The sequence below is a fragment of the Balaenoptera physalus genome (genome assembly GCF_965194825.1).
Source record: "Balaenoptera physalus genome assembly, chromosome: 6".
Lineage (NCBI taxonomy): Eukaryota > Metazoa > Chordata > Mammalia > Artiodactyla > Balaenopteridae > Balaenoptera > Balaenoptera physalus.
In genome coordinates this window covers 95,860,310-95,879,472 of record NC_138885.1, presented here as the reverse complement: position 1 = coordinate 95,879,472, position 19,163 = coordinate 95,860,310, and the positions used below count along the sequence as shown (strand labels likewise).

Below are 19,163 nucleotides of genomic sequence, written 5' to 3'. Positions count from 1 at the left end.
TCTGATTCTCTCATCATTCCTAGTGGACTTCAAGCTCATGACATAGGCATTGGCCTGAGGATTGCTTAAACAAAAGCTCAAAGCCACTTGTAATGCTCTAACTTTCATTTCACAAAAAGAATCCATGGTGTGCATTTTCTTTCTGGTATAAATAGCCCCTGAATCAAGAACAACCACTTTCATACATTTATGTAACAAGTATATTTTATGCAATTAGGTTATACATTTACACACCTACACCAACAACCCACCTCCCCATCACCCCCTGCCATCCAGTAACCAATTAGCCATTCTTTATTCCTTCCCTGACTACCCTGAGAATACCCGTTCTACAGCCCAGCTGTCCTGGGTTCTGTACCTTCTTCACCAGCTGTCTCAAGGCACTGCTGGTTAAATTATTTCTTCCTCATCCCTTCTTTTTTTCGTCCCCTGCATCAGCCAGCAAGAGAATCGAGCATGCCCAGTTTTCCTCTGGGTGCCACTAATAAACACTCTGGTTAATTTCATGAGTGGCAATACCACCTCCTTTAATAGATCTCAACCTCCACCTCCTCCCCTCCCACTCTTCCCCAGACACCTCAAGAAAAACTTGCCTTGTTTCTATTAGTTCCTTCCACTTGCCAAAAGCGTTTAAGGAAAAGGCAAGAATCTAGACTAGTCTACAGAATTTTCTAAGGGAGAAAAAATCCCGAAGGCAGCAAAGCCATCAACCTGGAGAGTGGCCAGATGCCTCCCTCAGAACCTCAACAACAGCTTCCAGCTACTTCCTCATCCTTCTCTGATTGAACCTGCTTTTTCTCAAGCACCAGTATTAAAACAGATGAAACGTGATTTCTTATTCAATTTTATATTATTCTGCTTTAATTACCAGCACTGTAATGGTATTCTTCAAAGTAATGTTTTTTCATTCTGTTTCCTTTCATTACTTCTCATTTTTGTGTTCAGCCTCCAGTGTGTGACTCCAGAAGGCAAGAGGGTATGAGTTATTCTGAGTCCATTATCTGTAGAGAATGCCCACTCTGGGGTAGGTGGGTCAACCTCCCACAGCAGTAATATTTTAAAAATGATTTTCAGGTGGACAGCACTTCAATTACGTAACAGGCTAAATAGGGTTGTACGGCTGCTAGCCTGGCAATCTACTCACTGGACAGAACATCCTTTCTATGAAAAATGGACTTCAAGTTCCAGGACACTTGATTTATACACAGACAGTAGAAACACAACATATCTGAGACTGAGGACTGACTGCATGAGGGATGGATCTGGGCTGGCTCATCTGTGTCTCCTCATCTAGTTATTTCGAAGTGGCAGCCAGAAATGAAGACAGCAGGACCAGGACCCACATCTGGGGGCCAGGACACAGCCAGGCTGTGTGGAGTAGCTCTAAACCCAGCCCACAAAAGCCACCTCACGGTGAGTGATGTGCCTGAAAACTGGAGTTATGTCTTCTTCCACCATCTTTTTCTTCTAAAAACATCAAATTAAAAATTTTAGATTGTTTCAGGTGTCTTTAACTGAAAATATTAGTTAATTCTCAACCCTATTCAAATGCTTGAAATGTGATCCCTTTCTCATTTTAAGATACACATTTCCAACAGTATCCAGGCATTTTATACACAAATTGCAATCAAAACTTATAGGCAACTTTCAGCATGAAATAGAATCATTTAGAGTTAAACCTGTCATGATAATTCTAAAGAAGGCTACTATAATTATTGTCAGATCACAAAGAGTAGCTTTTTTCCGAGGAACTTTACTGTCTATGCCTTCCCATGATTCAACAAATGAAGAATGGGACGACCATCTGTGGAATCATTGAAAAATAGGAAGGTTTTAAATCTTTCTTATGTGACTATCATTAACAGATCCATTTGTGTTCAAAGTTCCACTCTTTGTGATTAATTCTTTGACTAACTCCAGCCATGTAGAGTGAGACATTTACAGGCCCTTTTTTTAGACACTGAAACTTATTCTTTGAATAAAATTTTGAAAATAGGCATTAGCATAGCTTTTGGTACCAAATCTGAGATGGAGGTCACTGATGCATGTCCTCAGCTCACCCTCTGGTCGTGGACCTTTAGTCCCCGCTTGAAGCAATAGCAACACGCCCTCTTGTTACAGTGTCACCACACACATGTCACCCCCATTATTACAGATGTCAAGAAAGAGACAGGAGAAGCCTGTTTTATTACGGCCATGAATGATAGCGAGAGACTGGACCTTCCAGGGAGCGCTCTGATTAAATGGGTGATTCAGAGATGCTGTGCCTCATACTTGAGAAAAGATCTAAATTTATTATGTTTAATGTTTAATATAAATCACCAAACCTGCATGTGTTACAAAAAGGAGCTAAAATGCTGCTTAACAGACATTATTAAAGAGTCTTACGTATAGAGCCATTTCTAATTGGTAAAAGTTCACAGATGAACACTTCTTGCAAGTACTCAGTTTTAAGAAATATTTCTTCCACTAAGAAGGCCCTTCTTTCAGTGTGAGATGTAATCCAGGGAACAAAGCTCTTCAGGAAAGCATCATCTTTATGTTCCCAAAAGGAATCTCAGTGGAATCTACAATTTAAACCTTATTCCTCCTTATTTTAATATAAGGCAAAAATCCAGGTTAAAAAGAATTAAGAGTACAATGATAAACAGTCCAAGCTAGTACGCTTGGAGTAATACTTCTGTATGTGAGGCAATAAATATCAAGAGCCAATCAGCTATTCTGAGTCTCAAAAAAAAAAAAATTAAAAGAACAGTGCAGAAAATTATCTGTGCTGTTTTTATCATCTTGATTAAAGGATATAAACATGGGTAATTTAAAATTAATCTGTGGAAGAATGTGCTGTCATTTCAATTCAAGGAAAAAGAATCATCCTTTAGCTGTCCCAACTCAGCGACGGTACCACCAGGGAAGTTTGGCCTCCAAAACGGGACGGGTGCAGTAAACCAATTTTCAGCCACAAAATGTGATTTGCAAAATTGGTTTGAAGTAGTGCTGGCTGGATACCACCTCTGCTGGGGTGAAATTAAAACTGTCATCCATCCACATGAAGTCCCCAACAGCTTGGAGGCCTCTGGTGTGTGCTGGTTCATAACCACAGCTGCCTTCCCTACCGGCACAAAGACAGCCTTTGGGGACTCTGCCCTTCAGCTCGTTTACTAGACTTCTCAAACCCATAATGGAAAGGCACCTCCAGGTCACAAGGGAAACCGCGAATCTGAGGAGGAAGGCAAGAGAGGCCAGGAAAAGCTGACTAAGCCACAGTGGCTTTTTTCCCCCCTTCTATGGGTCACTCATTTTTCTGATTCCTTGCCTTTGACATTTTTCTCTGCCTCCACAGCTCCCTAACCCCCCATGCTGACCACCGTTTTCCCCCCCAAAATGTAGGTTCTGAACAATTAGATATAAGAAATAACAACTCTTGTTTCTGTTTCAAAAAGAGAATTCAGGGCCCTTAAAAGTAAACAACTGGGATGCTGGAATGCTAGAAGAGAAATACATTTTCTTACAGCTTCAAAAGTCTGATTTTTTGGTGGAAATATTTACATTTTTACATTTCACTGATTTATTTAGTTGCTCATTATGTTACTTGTACTCGTACAATGGATAAACTTTATTATAACATAGCTCATTATAATCAATTTTAAAAAACAAATATTTACCAAGCACCTACTATCTAGCTGGGTACTGCAGACGGTACAGAAAAGTTTAAGACACAGTCCTTACCTTCAAAATTCTCATACTTTCTAGTTGGTAAATGAGCTAAAAATGTGTGTGTGTGTGTGTGTGTGTGTGTGTGTGTGTGTGTGTTTGTTTTTTTTTTAAAGATAACTTCACAGGCTATGTCAATGCAGGAGTCCATGTAGATTTGGACTTACTACAGAGTTAAATCGCATAATTGTTATATAACGGTAGAATCTGGACAGTAACGAGGTCAGCTTGAAAGGTGGACTTTGGGCCACTCTGTTTGACATCACAATGTCAGTACTGTTTTCCTTACTCTACTTTTAGCATCCATTCTTACGATTCTGGTCTATATTATTCAACCTATCTTGTAAAGGTATGTGCTTTATGTTTTAGAGTAGATACATCTGCTTATATACTTTGTCAATAATTTAACTGCAGTTTTCCATACAGGTGTCACAGTAATTGTAAGGGTTATAGATGACGTGCCTGTCCTAACTTCTTAAATGTCACAAATGCATGCAAGAGGATGTCTTGCTTTTTTTGGTGGGAGGAGGGGATCTTGTTATTTGAATGCACATGGTTATAGAGTTGACAAGGGGTTTAAAACACTTGCTTTGAACGACAGGGTACTAATGAAACTCTACCTAACACAGTATTATTTGGCATTTATCTACAATCAATTGACATAGTTTATTTGATCTAATGCATTGAGAACACCTGTCAAGGTAAGGTGAGGAAAGGGAGAGGAACAGAGTCTATAGGAAACTGACTCCTGGGGCAGCTTTTGGGGCTCATCAGTGGAAGAGCAGTTGTTCCAGGGTTAATGGTGCAGGGCTCTTGTGAGTATCCCTGCTGAGAAGCAGGCTAGAAGTTGCTAAAGAGTGGATGGCCATCGATGCAGAGAACAATCCAGTGACGTGGCCCCTGCATTTGTACCACCAAAGCCAAAGGGTTAGGTATCTGCCTGCAGCCTGAGCTGCTTCCCATCAGCATTAGTCTAACCAATGTTCAGAAATAAATGTCAAAGAAGAGCCCACAAAATAAAGAATATCTTTCTTTGGAAAGCAATGGATGGTTCTGAACCAATCCACAAGGTAGGCCAAATACCCAGAAAGTTACCCAGGTGCCTTTAAAAACCAACTGTATTAAACCATATGCCAAGAATAGGGAGACTTGAGACACTGTTAACATATGAAAGGATCCTATTAAAAGAAATATTTATTTCCATAGTGTTTTTTATCTCAGGGAAACAAAAAACTTTGCAGACATTATTTATCTTTAAGCTATCCTTGTGAAATATTTAAATATATGTTATCTGCTTTACTTTTATTCTTTGTTCTCCTTTAGGCTTTTTTTGGTTTTGTTTTTTGTAATTTGGCCCAGATGGGATTTAAATATAAAATCCACGTACATTTACTTTCTCCTTAAAAAATTCACCTATCACCCACTGTGCGTCAAATCCTCTGAATTAGCACCTATTTACAATCCTTTCCCATTTCCCTACCACATTTTAAGCCTAAGAATCAGAAAAAGTATTTTCTTCAAACATTCACTTTTTTTTTGGCTTCGATGGACAATTTTTCTGTTGGTTGGTTTTTGAAACAGCAAACAGGATACTCAAAAATGTATCCTTATGTGGAACATGCCTCGCTCTTGCTAGAGCCAAAGAATAGTTAAAGAGGCAGTCAGTGGCTTTTCCCCCTCTCTCTTAACGTTGCTTTCGAGATGGGCCACAGACAAAGACAGATGAAGCCACAGGCTCTATTTTTAAGTCTGTAAATGCGGTCTTTGGGATGGCATCTCTTCTGTTGACTCCTCATTGGCTTCTGTCCCCTTAGAGCTCCTACAGGTCCCAGCGCCTCTCTACTTTCTGGCTCCCTCTCCTTCTCAACACAGAAAAGAATAAGACATTAACGTATATGTTTTAGCCCAGGAATTCCCATTTTTAAGCTCATTAATTTAACTCTGAGGGGAAAGACTTTGTCTCCTGTAAAGTTTCAGGCAACATGTTAAAATGATGTGACATTTCCCCCAGTTAGAGCACGAAGTCAACGAGTCTTTACTGATTCTGGCATTTGCTAGAAAATGGGGGTATTTACAGCCAGGAATGACTAGAAGGGCTCTCAAAGAAGAACAGAGTTCACAAGTGAGCACTGTTGGTATAGATATTTTTGGAATTATTCTAGAGGATCAATTATCTACCGTAGCTGGAGTGTGTGAATAACAATGTAAAACAAGGCTCACGTGGAGCGGTGACTGGGGTAGTTCTTGGCCATCTCCCTGGGAAACCTCTCCCTGGGAACCACAGTACAACTGGCACCAGAATGACACCTTGACTGGCAAAAAAACACTGAGTGACAAGTTTTGTCCTGCTTGTTGCCCTCCTTTGCTAAGTTCTCTTTAGGCAATCTGTGAACTTGCCACCCTTTTAATTTTGTGCTTTTCACATTCCTAAAGAATAAGGTTCTCATCATGAAGTTGCCAAAAGAGTTACTGGTTTAGTAAACTCTGATGTCAATTTTCTTTCTAAAAACAACTTTTGCTGCACATAGTATAACACTGTAACTCTGGTTTCTGAAACAATGAGTGTTTTATCTTTAAGGACATTTTTGCTATTCTGTGGTGAAGTTGTCAACACCTTTTAATATATAAGAATTTCTCCTCCCCCCCAGTATATAATTTCTTCCACATTTTCAGATACTTACATCATCTAAGCCAATTTGTTGGCACGTTTCACCCCATACCATAGAGAGAAACCACACTATAGATTTTAAGTGCTGACAGAGAAAGAACTGTTAATTTGCCTAGTCTGCAACCTGTGCAGTTTTCGACTTCTTACACAGAATATAAATTTCCTGATATTCATATTAATGCTTTATTAACTATTGATGTGCTGGGTTAAAAAAGAGGCGGCTTTTCTAAAGATGATTATTTCCTATTTGTTACTTTCCCAGCACTTGAATACTGCTAGTGGTGAGCAATGATATAGCCTCAGTGTGGAGACATCTGCAACTTAGAAATCCCTTCCTCTGGCAGAAAAACCAAAGAAAGCAAAACAGTGCTCAGGGATTCTGTTTTAAACCTGAGGAGTTTTGCAGTTTTGTGCATCTCAGTTTCCTTTTAGTATGTGCTTTTCAAATCTCATTACGCGATTCATGGGGATGACTTCTGGTTCCCTATGTGACATCTCATCATCCTTCTAGGAACTGGAACTGTCACAACACTGCCTTTCCATGAAAACTTGCACCCCATCCTTCATCATCTACCAAGGACAATGGCACCTCCATCCACACAGTTGTCCAAGGCCTGGACTCCAGAGTTATGTCTGTCACCACCCTTTCCTTCAATGACCACATCTAATCAGCCATCAAGTCCCATCAATTCACCTCCTTAAAAGCACATGCCTTATACCACTGATGAACATAGATGCAAAAATCCTCAACAAAATACTAGCAAACAGAATCCAACAGCACATTACAAGGATCATACAGCATGATCAAGTGGGGTTTATCCCAGGAATGCAAGGATTCTTCAATATACGCAAATCAATCAATGTGATACACCATATTAACAAACTGAAGAATAAAAACCATATGATCATCTCAATAGATGCAGAAAAAGCTTTCGACAAAATTCAACACCAATTTATGATAAAAACCCTGCAGAAAGTAGGCATAGAGGGAACTTACCTCAACATAATAAAGGCCATATATGACAAACCCACAGCCAATGTTGTCCTCAATGGTGAAAAACTGAAGTTATTTCCACTAAGATCAGGAACAAGACAAGGTGGCCCACTCTCACCACTATTATTCAACATTGTTTTGGAAGTTTTAGCCACAGCAATCAGAGAAGAAAAAGAAATAAAAGGAATCCAAATCAGAAAAGAAGAAGTAAAGCTGTCACTGTTTGCAGATGACATGATACTATACCTAGAGAATCCTAAAGATGCTACCAGAAAACTACGAGAGCTAATCAATGAATTTGGTAAAGTAGCAGGATACAAAATTAATGCACAGAAATCTCTTGCATTCCTATACACTAAGGATGAAAAATCTGAAAGAGAAATTAAGGAAACACTCCCATTTACCACTGCAACAAAAAGAATAAAATACCTAGGAATAAACCTATCTAAGGAGACAAAAGACCTGAATGCAGAAAACTATAAGACACTGATGAAAGAAATTAAAGATGATACAAACAGATGGAGAGATATACCATGTTCTTGGATTGGAAGAATCAACATTATGAAAGTGACTATACTACCCAAAGCAATCTACAGATTCAGTGCAATCCCTATCAAACGACCACTGGCATTTTTCACAGAACTAGAACAAAAAATTCCACAATTTGTATGGAAACACAAAGGACCCCAAATAGCCAAAGCAATCTTGAGAAAGAAAAGTGGAGCTGGAGGAATCAGGCTCCTGGACTTCAGACTATACTACAAAGCTACAGTAGTCAAGACAGTATGGTACTGGCACAAAAACAGAAATATAGATCAATGGAACAGGATAGAAAGCCCAGAGATAAACCCACACACATATGGTCACCTTATCTTTGATAAAGGGTCAAGACTATACAATGGAGAAAAGACAGCCTCTTCAATACGTGGTGCTGGGAAAACTGGACAGCTCCATGTAAAAGAATGAAATTAGAACACTCCTTAACACCATACACAAAAATAAACTCAAAATGGATTAAAGACCTAAATGTAAGGCCAGACACTATCAAACTCTTAGAGGAAAACATAGGCAGAACACTCTATGACATACATCACAGCAAGATCCTTTTTGACCCACCTCCTAGAGAAATGGAAATAAAAATAAACAAATGGGACCTAATGAAACTTAAAAGCTTTTGCACAGCAAAGGAAACCATAAACAAGACGAAAGGACAACCCTCAGAATGGGAGAAAACATTTGCAAATGAAGCAACTGACAAAGGATTAATCTCCAAAATTTACAAGCAGCTCATGCAGCTCAATATCAAAAAAACAAACAACCCAATCCAAAAATGGGCAGAAGACCTAAATAGACATTTCTCCAAAGAAGATATACAGATTGCCAACAGACACATGAAAGAATGCTCAACATCATTAATCATTAGAGAAATGCAAAGCAAAACTACAATGAGGTATCACCTCACACCAGTCAGAATGGCCATCATCAAAAAATCCACAAACAATAAAAGCTGGAGAGGGTGTGGAGAAAAGGGAACCCTCTTGCACTGTTGGTGGGAATGTAAATTGATACAGCCACTATGGAGAACAGCATGGAGGTTCCTTAAAAAACTAAAAATAACACTACCATATGACACAGCAATCCCACTACTGGGCATATACCCTGAGAAAACCATAATTCAAAAAGAGTCATGTACCACAATGTTCACTGCAGCTCTATTTACAATAGCCTGGACATGGAAGTAACCTAAGTGTCCATTGACTGATGAATGGATAAAGAAGATGTGGCACATATATATAATGGAATATTACTCAGCCATAAAAAGAAACGAAATTGAGTTATTTGTAGTGAGGTGGATGGACCTAGAGTCTGTCATACAGAGTGAAGTAAGTCAGAAAGAGAAAAACAAATACCGTATGCTAACACATATATATGGAATCTAAGAAAAAAAAAGGTTATGAAGAACCTAGCGGCAGGACAGGAATAAAGATGCAGACCTACTAGAGAATGGACTTGAGGACATGGGGAGGGGGAAGGGTAAGCTGGGACAAAGTGAGAGAGTGGCATGGACATATATACACTACTAAATGTAAAAGCGATAGCTAGTGGGAAGCAGCCACATAGCACAGGGAGATCAGCTCAGCGCTTTATGACCACCTAAAAGAGGTGGGATAGGGAGGGTGGGAGGGAAGGAGACGCAAGAGGGAAGAATGTGGGGATATATGTATATGTATAGCGGATTCACTTTGTTATAAAGCAGAAACTAACACACCATTGTAAAGCAATTATACTCCAATAAAGATGTTAAAAAAAAGAAAAAAAAGCACATGCCTTTCTTCTCTTCCTGGCATTCCCCACTGTTACAGCCTCACTTCAGGCCCTCAGCATTTCTTATAAGGATTATATCAACAGCTTCCCTTTGTCTTTCCTTATTTTAGTCTTGTCTCTCCAATTTACTCTCCACGAAATTATCAAGGAGCTTTCTCTACAATGCAAATCTGATTAAACCGTTCCTTTGTTTAAAAGCCTTCAATGGCCTGAGGGCTTCTGGGTAGACTCAAACTTCTTCACCTGTTGTACAAGGTGCTTCATCACTGCATATCTTGCCACTTCCTTACTTCAAATTCAATGTATGCAAATAAAATTCTAGCACTTAATATACTCTATTGCAGTCTCTATTTATTGGTCTCTTTTCCACTCCCTACCCAAGCCACCAGAGACTAGACAGTAAAGCCCTGGAGACAAGGACTCCGTTTCACTGAAGAGCATTTCCTCACGCCTAGCTCAGTGCCAGCTACACAGCACTGTCCAACTAAAAGCTTACTGGATGAGTGAATGAACGGACCAATCAATGAAGTGTCAACTCTTTCTACCATCACGATCTCTTCCAAATGTAGAACACTAGATTAAGTATCCCTCAACGACTCAACTTCTCCAATGTCCTATGCTCATCTCAGCTGTCACGTTAACACAAATCATACATTGACTTTCTTCACTGGATTCTGTCTTGTCTCCATCTTTTCTTTGCTCAGCTTCAGCCAGATTCCCTACAACTTTCCTCCTACATATAAAGTACACTAAGTCGAACTCTAATCTTCTTAAAGAGTTAATGTGCCTCCCTAAATGACTAATTTACTACTAGAGAGTGACTTAGGCACTTGGGAGAATCTGGCTCATTATTTAATAGCCAATAAGGCCAGCTGTTTCATTTCAAGAAATTAATGGTCTTTAAAACCTTTCCATATTGTACCAACTGCTCTTCTTGATGGAGAGCCAAGTGACTTTTATTAGTAAGGTTGATAAAATCCAAACCCTGTTAGTCCTGATCTAGCTTTCTTCATAATGCCAATAGAGTCTTCTGGGACATCTGGTTATTTCTGCTTTACTCTCCCTGTTGATTCTTTGAGAGATTTTCTTTGCCGGATTTTCTTTGGTTGCTCCCTCGGAGACCACAAAAGGTGGTCCGACAGCTGCACTCCCTGGCCTGATGGCTTGACCCCCGGCCTTCTTGACTTCTTCAGGAATGCCTTTCAGCATTAAGCCTAATTTGGCCGAGACAGTGAGCAGCTTGTTACTTTCAGGTTAGCTCATTCCATCTTTAGCCACCTGAAATTACTCATACGTAAAAAAAAAAATCACATTCAGAGGATGTTTTATGTAACCATCTTTCTCTTATTAATATCCTACCATTATGCAAGAAGGTCAAGGAAAGGCTACATTAGGCCACAAATCCATATTATGAGACAAAGATTCAGCAGCCCTTAAATTTTTAGCCCTTGATCAGTATTTTATTTGAGGACATTCAGCTTTTAAGAATGAATAAAATGCATTTGCCATCTACCAGCAGCTAATGCCTCTATTCTTTTTAAGTGTACACTGTTGCCAGTGGCACGTGAACAATTATATCACAATATCCTACCTACATTAAATGGATTATTTATCTAAATTATATACAGCAGGGGTTGCTATAGTTTAATGTTAATATTTTACTTTCTTTGGGTTTCCTGAGGTTTTATACAGCTATAATTTATAGCGGGATCGCCATAGTACTTTTTGTTCCAAAGAAGATTGCTGTCTGCTCATTCCCATGAGTGGCTTCCTCTCCCTCTCTACTTTCTGCGGCTGAGAACAGAATGTTATTTTTCAAAAGCTGGGAAGAGAGTAGAATGTGTAAATCCTTTTTAGGTAGCACTGATGAGCACACAAATGTGGCCTTGGAAACTTAAGCAGGTCCTGTATTTCATGTTGCTGGTGGGTGTGATGGGAGGAGGGGAATGGGGACACATAGTCAAGAGTTCAATGCCATTCAACCTGCTTTCTGGGATTTATATGCTGGGAAGGTTTTGTTCTTTCTAAAAGCAGACAAAAAGGCAGGGTCCAAAGCAGAGATATATGCACACATTATACGATGTGAGGTTGAAAGGTAGACCAAAATAAGTCTTTTTTTTGTTTTGTTTTGTTTTTGCTAAAACTATTATATTCACTTTGATACTAAGGACACTTTTCAACACAGTAAGCTAGTATTTGGGTATTTTTTTCTCATAAATTTTACAAATGAAATATTCTCTCTGAAGGCATTATCTATCATTTCACTGAAAGAAAAACGCTAGCCACATGGGAACCATAATGTGAAGATTTTTTTTAATGACCCTTTTAAGACGAGTTTAAATTCCTCTAGTTTAGTGGGTCCTAAACTTACTGAGTCACAGAACTCTCCCATTCACCCCTTCCCTCAGAAATACATACCGAATTTTATTCATAAAAAGCTTGACATGTAATCTTAGGGAGTTTGAAGGTCCCCTGAAGCCCATTAGTGGACAGTTTTGATATGCCAGACCAGGACGCCAGATTAAGAACCCCTCCTCTCACAGTTCCTCTGGGGTTAGCCAAATTGACACATATACTATCTCAATACAAGTCTCCTCCTACTAAAACTGCATCTTTTTCTCATAGAAATTAGAAGAGCAACTTCCAGTAATATCAATACTGCCTTTGAGGAGCACGCATAGAGTTCTTATCAAGCAGATCTGAGGAGCACAGGAATGCATGTTCCAAGAGGTTCCTATACCTTGCTCACACTGCAGAGGGTCATGGCAGCTGGCAGAGGGTCAAGGAGAGGAGCGCATATTTTACAAGGGGAAGTGCACCTTAAGGAAGAAGCCCATTTGGGTGACCCCAACTCCTCCCAGGACACTGAAGACCTGGTGTTGTACCATGTTCCAAGGGTCCTGGTCAGAATGCTTCAGGACACACGTGGATCTTGATACAGGGCCTAACTGCAGTGACAGCAGGATATAAAATGACTGTTAATGTGTGTCAATAAACTGCACAGGTATCTTCCACCGTGTTTGTACAAAGCCATTTAGCATGGGTGTCTAGACTGCCATGTACTTTTTATGATTATAACAACATCATAGTTGAAATTGCTTGAAACTACATTATGAAAGTACATTATTGCTTATGATGACACATGTTCAAAACTTTCCTGCAGTAGAATACATGAAAAAATAGATCATAAAGAACTAGAAGAAAATATGGGCAAATATTTATCTGATCTGACGATGGGAGACAACTTTTTAAATATATCAATAAAAGCAAAGAATAAATCATAAACCAAAAGACTGAAGATTTCACTTATAAAATTATAAATTCCTATTTACTGTACATGTAATTTAAATTAAAATAAAGTTAACATATGACAAAGTGTTAATGTCCTTAATATATGAAGAGTTCTAGTAAATCAAGCAGAAAAAGACAAACCTAGGCAGAAATGATAGCAAACAGATAAGCTACCACAGACTAAAAAAAATCCATGCAAATTTCAACAAATATATGAGAAAAATTCAACTTCCCTAAGAGTACAGGAATCACAAGTTAAAACAGCTTGTGATCATAATTATTACTTTTTAATCTATTAAATTGACACAGTTTAAAAAATATTTTGTATTCCATGTTGGTGAGCGTGTATGTTGATACAACCTTTTCAGAGATCAGTCTGGAAGTATATATCAAGAACTTTAAAAATACTCACTCTTTGACCTAGTAATTTACATGTTAGGAATTTATCCTGAAGCCTGCTGACTTATGACATATACCTTTTGTTCTCAGGAAGATGAGCTTAAGCGTGTTAATTGAACTGGATGTGGTTGATCACTTTTGTAGGCTTCACGACACAACACTGGTATCTTAACATAAAGTCTAAGGCTAAGTAAGGTGAGACTGTGGAGCCTACAGGTGCAACATGACCAGAGATATATGATTAGTCCCTGCATTTGGCCAAGGTCCTGTTATTCTTAATTGGAGCAAAGGTGGCGTGTTGAAATCCATGCAGAACTTGACCTGGTGTGTGTTTACAGCCATGAGCACAAGTAAAGTCACTGCAGACACTCCAAGTCCCATTTCATTAATGGGCATGCTTGATTTAGGCACCTTGCTACCAAATTTCCATTTTCCTGAGGCTTTCCATAATCCTGGGGGTATTCCCAGAGGTGCTGCTCTATTTTAGTGATGTTCTGAGCATGGGCTCGAAAGAAAATGAACTTGTCAAAGACTTTACGTCATTTTGATGAATTGCATATTTGAGTGAAGAGAAACCAGAAATACATTCTTCTGGGATTATGCTCTTGGGCTGCCCTGTCAATGCTATCGTTATTCACTGTGTTCCATACGAGACGTGACCAATTCGCAGAACACTTCCTCCAAAAATAAAATGAAGGCATCCAGGCAGTCTGGGGCTACTTAATAATTACATGTTTTTCTCTCATGAAGGGCAACCAGGACTGATCCACTTGGACTCTGGGGCTGGACGCGGGTTAGAGCAGTGCTGCCCTGCCCTGCCCAGAGCTCCTCAGCACTGAGGACCCATTACCGGACTTACTCCAAGGACTTGTGCTTAGAGGCTTGAGGCGTCCTCTTACCAGTGCCCTGGACCTGCAGAGGAGTTTTCTCCTTCAGCAGCAACCCTCAGCCAATGACACATAGGACTTGAACGATAAAGACTGCAGCATCCTGGCTCCTCATGAGGGACAAGGTGTGAGCTCATTTCATGCTATTTCCAGAGGGCCCGGCATAGCTGATCCCTGCCCGCTGCCCGCAGCAGTACCCTGCTTATTAATGCGCTCGGTACCAGCTTTCTTCCCTTCGCTTCCTCACTCCCCTTCCAGGACTTCCCGGGGTTGCTTCCCAAATAAAATCACTTGCTCCAAAATCTTTGTCTCTGGGTCTGCTTTTGGGGGCAAACCCAGCATAAGACTCCAGAATGAGTGCATTTTTTACTTTGGTGTTTGTACTAGAAAATTATGAGAACTTCTACTGTTCCTTGTTAACACTGTCATTGCTACTGCAACAATAGTATGAAGAACTCCCTCTATCTTTTTTTTCGGATCCACCAATTCTTTACATTTTGCCCCATTTACTTTGTCATTTATTCTCTTTTCTTCCATTAGGTTCCCTTCCCCTCTATCTCCCCTTTTTCTCTCCACAGGTATGCATACACATATATACACATTATTACACACATATACGTATTATTATTTCCTGAACCATTTGAGAGTGAATTGGAGACTTGTGCCTTTTTACCCGTAAATGTTTCAGTCATATTTCTGAAGAACAAGGATATTCTATTTTATAAGCACAGCACGGTTATCAAAACGATTTCCACTGTTCCTTCTTCCCTTCGTGATTATGCTTTATGGGGTCAGAGCTACGCTTAGTCACAGAATGCCAGATGGCATTAAGTCACCATTTCTTCCTACTTGAGAAAAATATCATTTCCAGAATGAAATTACACAGACAGTGATAGATAAGCCTCTGCTGTCTACAGAAGCAGTAAAGACAAGTCACAACCATGGATTGGAGCCCAGGCCCGTGCAATCTGTACTGTCCCCCTGCCTCTGTTTGCACTTTCTGAGTTTGAGACTCTGGTTCATTACATCATCACCGCTGATATACCCTGGGGTCCTCTGTTCAGTGTAGATGGATACACATTAGTCTAACATCCTGGATGAGCCACTGTAGTTCCCATCCATGTTGAGCCATCTCTACTTTACATTTCAGGCTCTCCTTCTGGAAGTCTGAAAGGCACCTCAAATCCAGCACCTCCCAATTCATACTCATGATCTTCCTCCCCAAACCTAGACCTCTCCCAGCATTTCCTCTCTGGGGGAAGGGTACCCTCACCCACACCATTGTGTGTGGATTCACTCATGACACCTGGCTTTACTTCCCCTCCACACCTCCACGTGTAACCAACGCATCACCAGGCACCCACCATCTTCTCCCATCTCCACTAGCATCACTACCACAATCTCTTTCCTAAACTACAGCAATGACCTTTGGCCTGGTTTGCCTTCACTCCAGCCTCCCTTCAATCTATTCTCCACAGATTTGAAACACAAGTCTGACCATATCATTCTCCTGCTAAAACTCATAATGGTTTCTAATTAGTGTTTGAATAAATCTAAACATCCTTAACTTAACCACCCATGGTCTGAATTCTCTTGCTTTTCTCCCGCAGTCTCTGTTCCAGCCTGGTGGGTTTCCTTCAGTCTCTCTGTTCACCATGTTCTCTCCTACCCAAGGCCTCTGCACGTGTTTTTCATCTGTCTGGACTATTTCTTATTTCTCCTCTCTAAACTCCTTCAGATCATAGCTCAAAGCTCACTCCCTCCCTTGATTTGGTCCAATTTCTCATTATATTTTCTTGAATCACTTATCTCTCTTTTTTCATAATGGGCAGAGCTGCAATTTTTTATGATTTCTTTGTGACTGTACAATTACTATCTCCTCCACTGAATTAAAAGCTCCACGGTACAGGGGCTGTGTCCTACAGCACTTATATCTTCAAGGCCTACAGAGTGTATTGAACTTAGTAGGTAGCCAGTAAATAGTTGCTGAATGAAGGAATAAGGAAGGGTAGGTGACTTTCCTAGCTCATCTGTTTAGGCTAATACAGATGCACAGTTAGCTCTGAACAGTTCAGAACTGATCTGTGTTTTTTTAAAAAATCAGATATGAAAAGAGTCACCAGAAAAAGGACAAATTGAAGAATTCAAATTGTCGACAAGGTAGAAACATAAGTGACTTGTCTATAACCGACCCACAGAAGGCAGTCATCACATTATCTTGGCCACATTACATGCAGCACATCAGGAAATTACTCATATAAAACATTGGCTAGAAGCTCTGTCTTATACATGGACCTGATTTTGAAGCTGGAAAAAAACTGTAAAAGGGTGTTGCACAGTCCAGACCATGTAGCATAAATTGTCATAGCACCAACATATCAGTGGAAAGTGACCAAGCATAAACTCCAATCCCGGTTTTGTAGGACTGTTTCCAGGAGAAAAACTTCATCGTGGCAAACTCCTTCTCAAAATAGCTCAGCGGGCTTATTTTCTGTCTTAAACCTCTGCTCCAACAATTTCAACTCTTTCCAGTACCCTGCAAAACCTAGGCTGTCAGACACTCTCATTTCTGGAAATGGGTCTGCATTTGCCTCAGATACATGCAAGCAATTAGTGGGCAGAAACCTCATCTGAGCAGTCACTACCCTGTCTTCATTTTCAAGCAATGGTCAAGTTCAAAGGCTACTAATGATGCCCCAGAACATATTGTTAGTGGCGAGTAGCCACTGAGAATTGCCAGGTTCCTACCTATTTAACACGTGATTCCATCTTCAGCTGTAAGCGTCAGTTCTGCTGACTGTCGAGTGGTACAGCCTTCTGTTGGAATAAGCCCCAATCACTTCAACCGAGGCTTAATTAAAGACTTGGAATATAAGGAAGAACACATACTGAATGCTACTTTTTTTGTACCAACCATTCCCACATTTGTACCACAAATGTTTGCCTTTGCTAGAAATAATGGAGCTGGACCAAGGTGTTTCCCAGCATTCTGACTGAGGTCACGGGGCCTGTGTCACATAAAATCCAGGGCACAGATGGGCTTCCGTGGCACCTCCATGGCAATCAACTGCCAAAGCTCTCTTCTTCGGACTTGAAGCAGCAGAGTCGATAGAAGCCATCCCTCCATGGTTATCTGGCATTTGCATCTCACCATGTCCCCTGAGGATCTGCTGGGACTCTACTGGGAAAGAAGCAACAATACTTTCCTGGCTATGAAAATTGCTGAAGTAGAACCAGCTAGTGTCTCTTTTTAAACACTAGCATGACAAAGAGACAGTCTTTAAAAAAGAGCACGGTTTAAAAGATATTTCAGCTGGAAGGAGGTGGGTGTTTATATATGCTAACGGAGAACTCTGCGGTTCATGGATGCTGTTTGTAGTCATTTTGAAGCCTATTAGGGGTTGGTTCATTTTCATGTCCCACAGTTATATACTGTGGTGATGTAGGGTGGGGTCAGCACAGCGAGGGCGGCCTTCGTAGAGGATGATCACTGAATGCTTCTCTCCTGCCTGTTTACAGCCAGCCTAGCACAAGACAACTTGATTCATGGAGATCCTATAGGTTTCAGAGGTAGAAAGAGCTGCACTGCCTCCAAAATCTGCTACATATTCTGTGTGCAACTCTGGCCATACCACTTTGCATCTCTGAGCCTCAGTTTCTTCATCCATAAAATAGGTATAATACTATTTATTTCAGGATTGTTACAAGAAATAAATGAACTCGAACATTTAAAGTGCCCACTAGAATTCTTGAAGCATAATGAATACTTAAGAAATATTGGTTCCACCCCATGCCCCGTCACAAGTGTTTTGCGGAAGGGCAGTGCAGAGTGCAATCTGGGGGCTGGGGACCTGGTCCACGCACTTGGGGTTTGTAGCCGTTGTGCACGCACAACCCTAAGCTGAGCTGTTTACATCCTTATTTACGTTCCCAATAGGAACAGAATTATTGTTGTAAGGAAAATGTGGCCATCTTGTTTTTACTTAGGGAAAACTTATCACAGTGATATAAGAATGAAAATGATATGCTTCGAAAGTATTTTTCTTTTTTTCTCATAAATTCCCTACTATTTGTCTCATTGTATTTTTTTTTGTCTCATTGTATTTTATTATGATTTTTTTTTTTACCCCTGAAGGGTTCAACATTTTTCATTTTTTAGAGCCCTAAAAGACAATGAACATGGGTGAATTTTTTATGTGACCTTAGATATCTTCCTTCCCATGAACTCATGTTACTCATGAAAAAAGCTGAGGTATTCCAACCTCTCCCTAACTTGTCCGTGTTAGTGGTGTGGTAAAGCAAAGTAAAAAAGACCTTGGAAACCAGAAAGAACTGAGTGTGAATTCTGATTCCATTCTGATTCTGCCACTTCAGGATGGATTTTTTTAATTTAAAAAAATGAGCATCTTAACGACTACTACCCAGTTGGATGGCGAGGATAAAATGAGACCATACATGTAAAATACACAGCACATGGTAGGCACTCGGTATATTTTATGACACTCCCCTTACTTCCTTTGCCTTAATTGCTCTTAGTTTGATTTTCTTTTCAAATACAATTGGCTAGTTTAGGAATAAACATGACATCTTGGAAACAATTTAGGTGCAGAATTTGGTACATAAAAATGAAAACTAAATGCATGTGTTCATGCATTTGGGAGGCACTTTTTTTTTAAACATCTTTATTGGAGTATAACTGCTTTACAATGGTGTGTTAGTTTCTGCTGTATAACAAAGTGAATCAGCTATACATAAACATATATCCCCATATCTCCTCCCTCTTGCATCTCCCTCCCACCCTCCCTATTCGACCCCTCTAGGTGGTCACAAATCACAGAGCTGATCTCCCTGTGCTATGTGGCTGCTTCCCACTAGCTATCTATTTTAC

General features: G+C 40.0%; 1 protein-coding gene across 5 annotated transcripts in view; it reads right to left on the bottom strand.

The window, feature by feature from the left end:
• PARD3B (par-3 family cell polarity regulator beta) overlaps positions 1 to 19,163 on the bottom strand; it is a 1,041,978-nt gene that overhangs the window by 44,713 nt on the left and 978,102 nt on the right. For 2 of the 5 annotated variants that reach the window (XM_082466955.1, XM_082466957.1), the window contains exon 23: positions 7,377 to 7,493. The exons of the other annotated variants lie outside the window; for them this stretch is intronic. In XM_082466955.1, the coding sequence (XP_082323081.1) occupies positions 7,377 to 7,493 (117 nt within the window). The remainder of the gene's footprint in view (positions 1 to 7,376; positions 7,494 to 19,163) is intronic. 5 annotated transcript variants of the gene reach the window in all.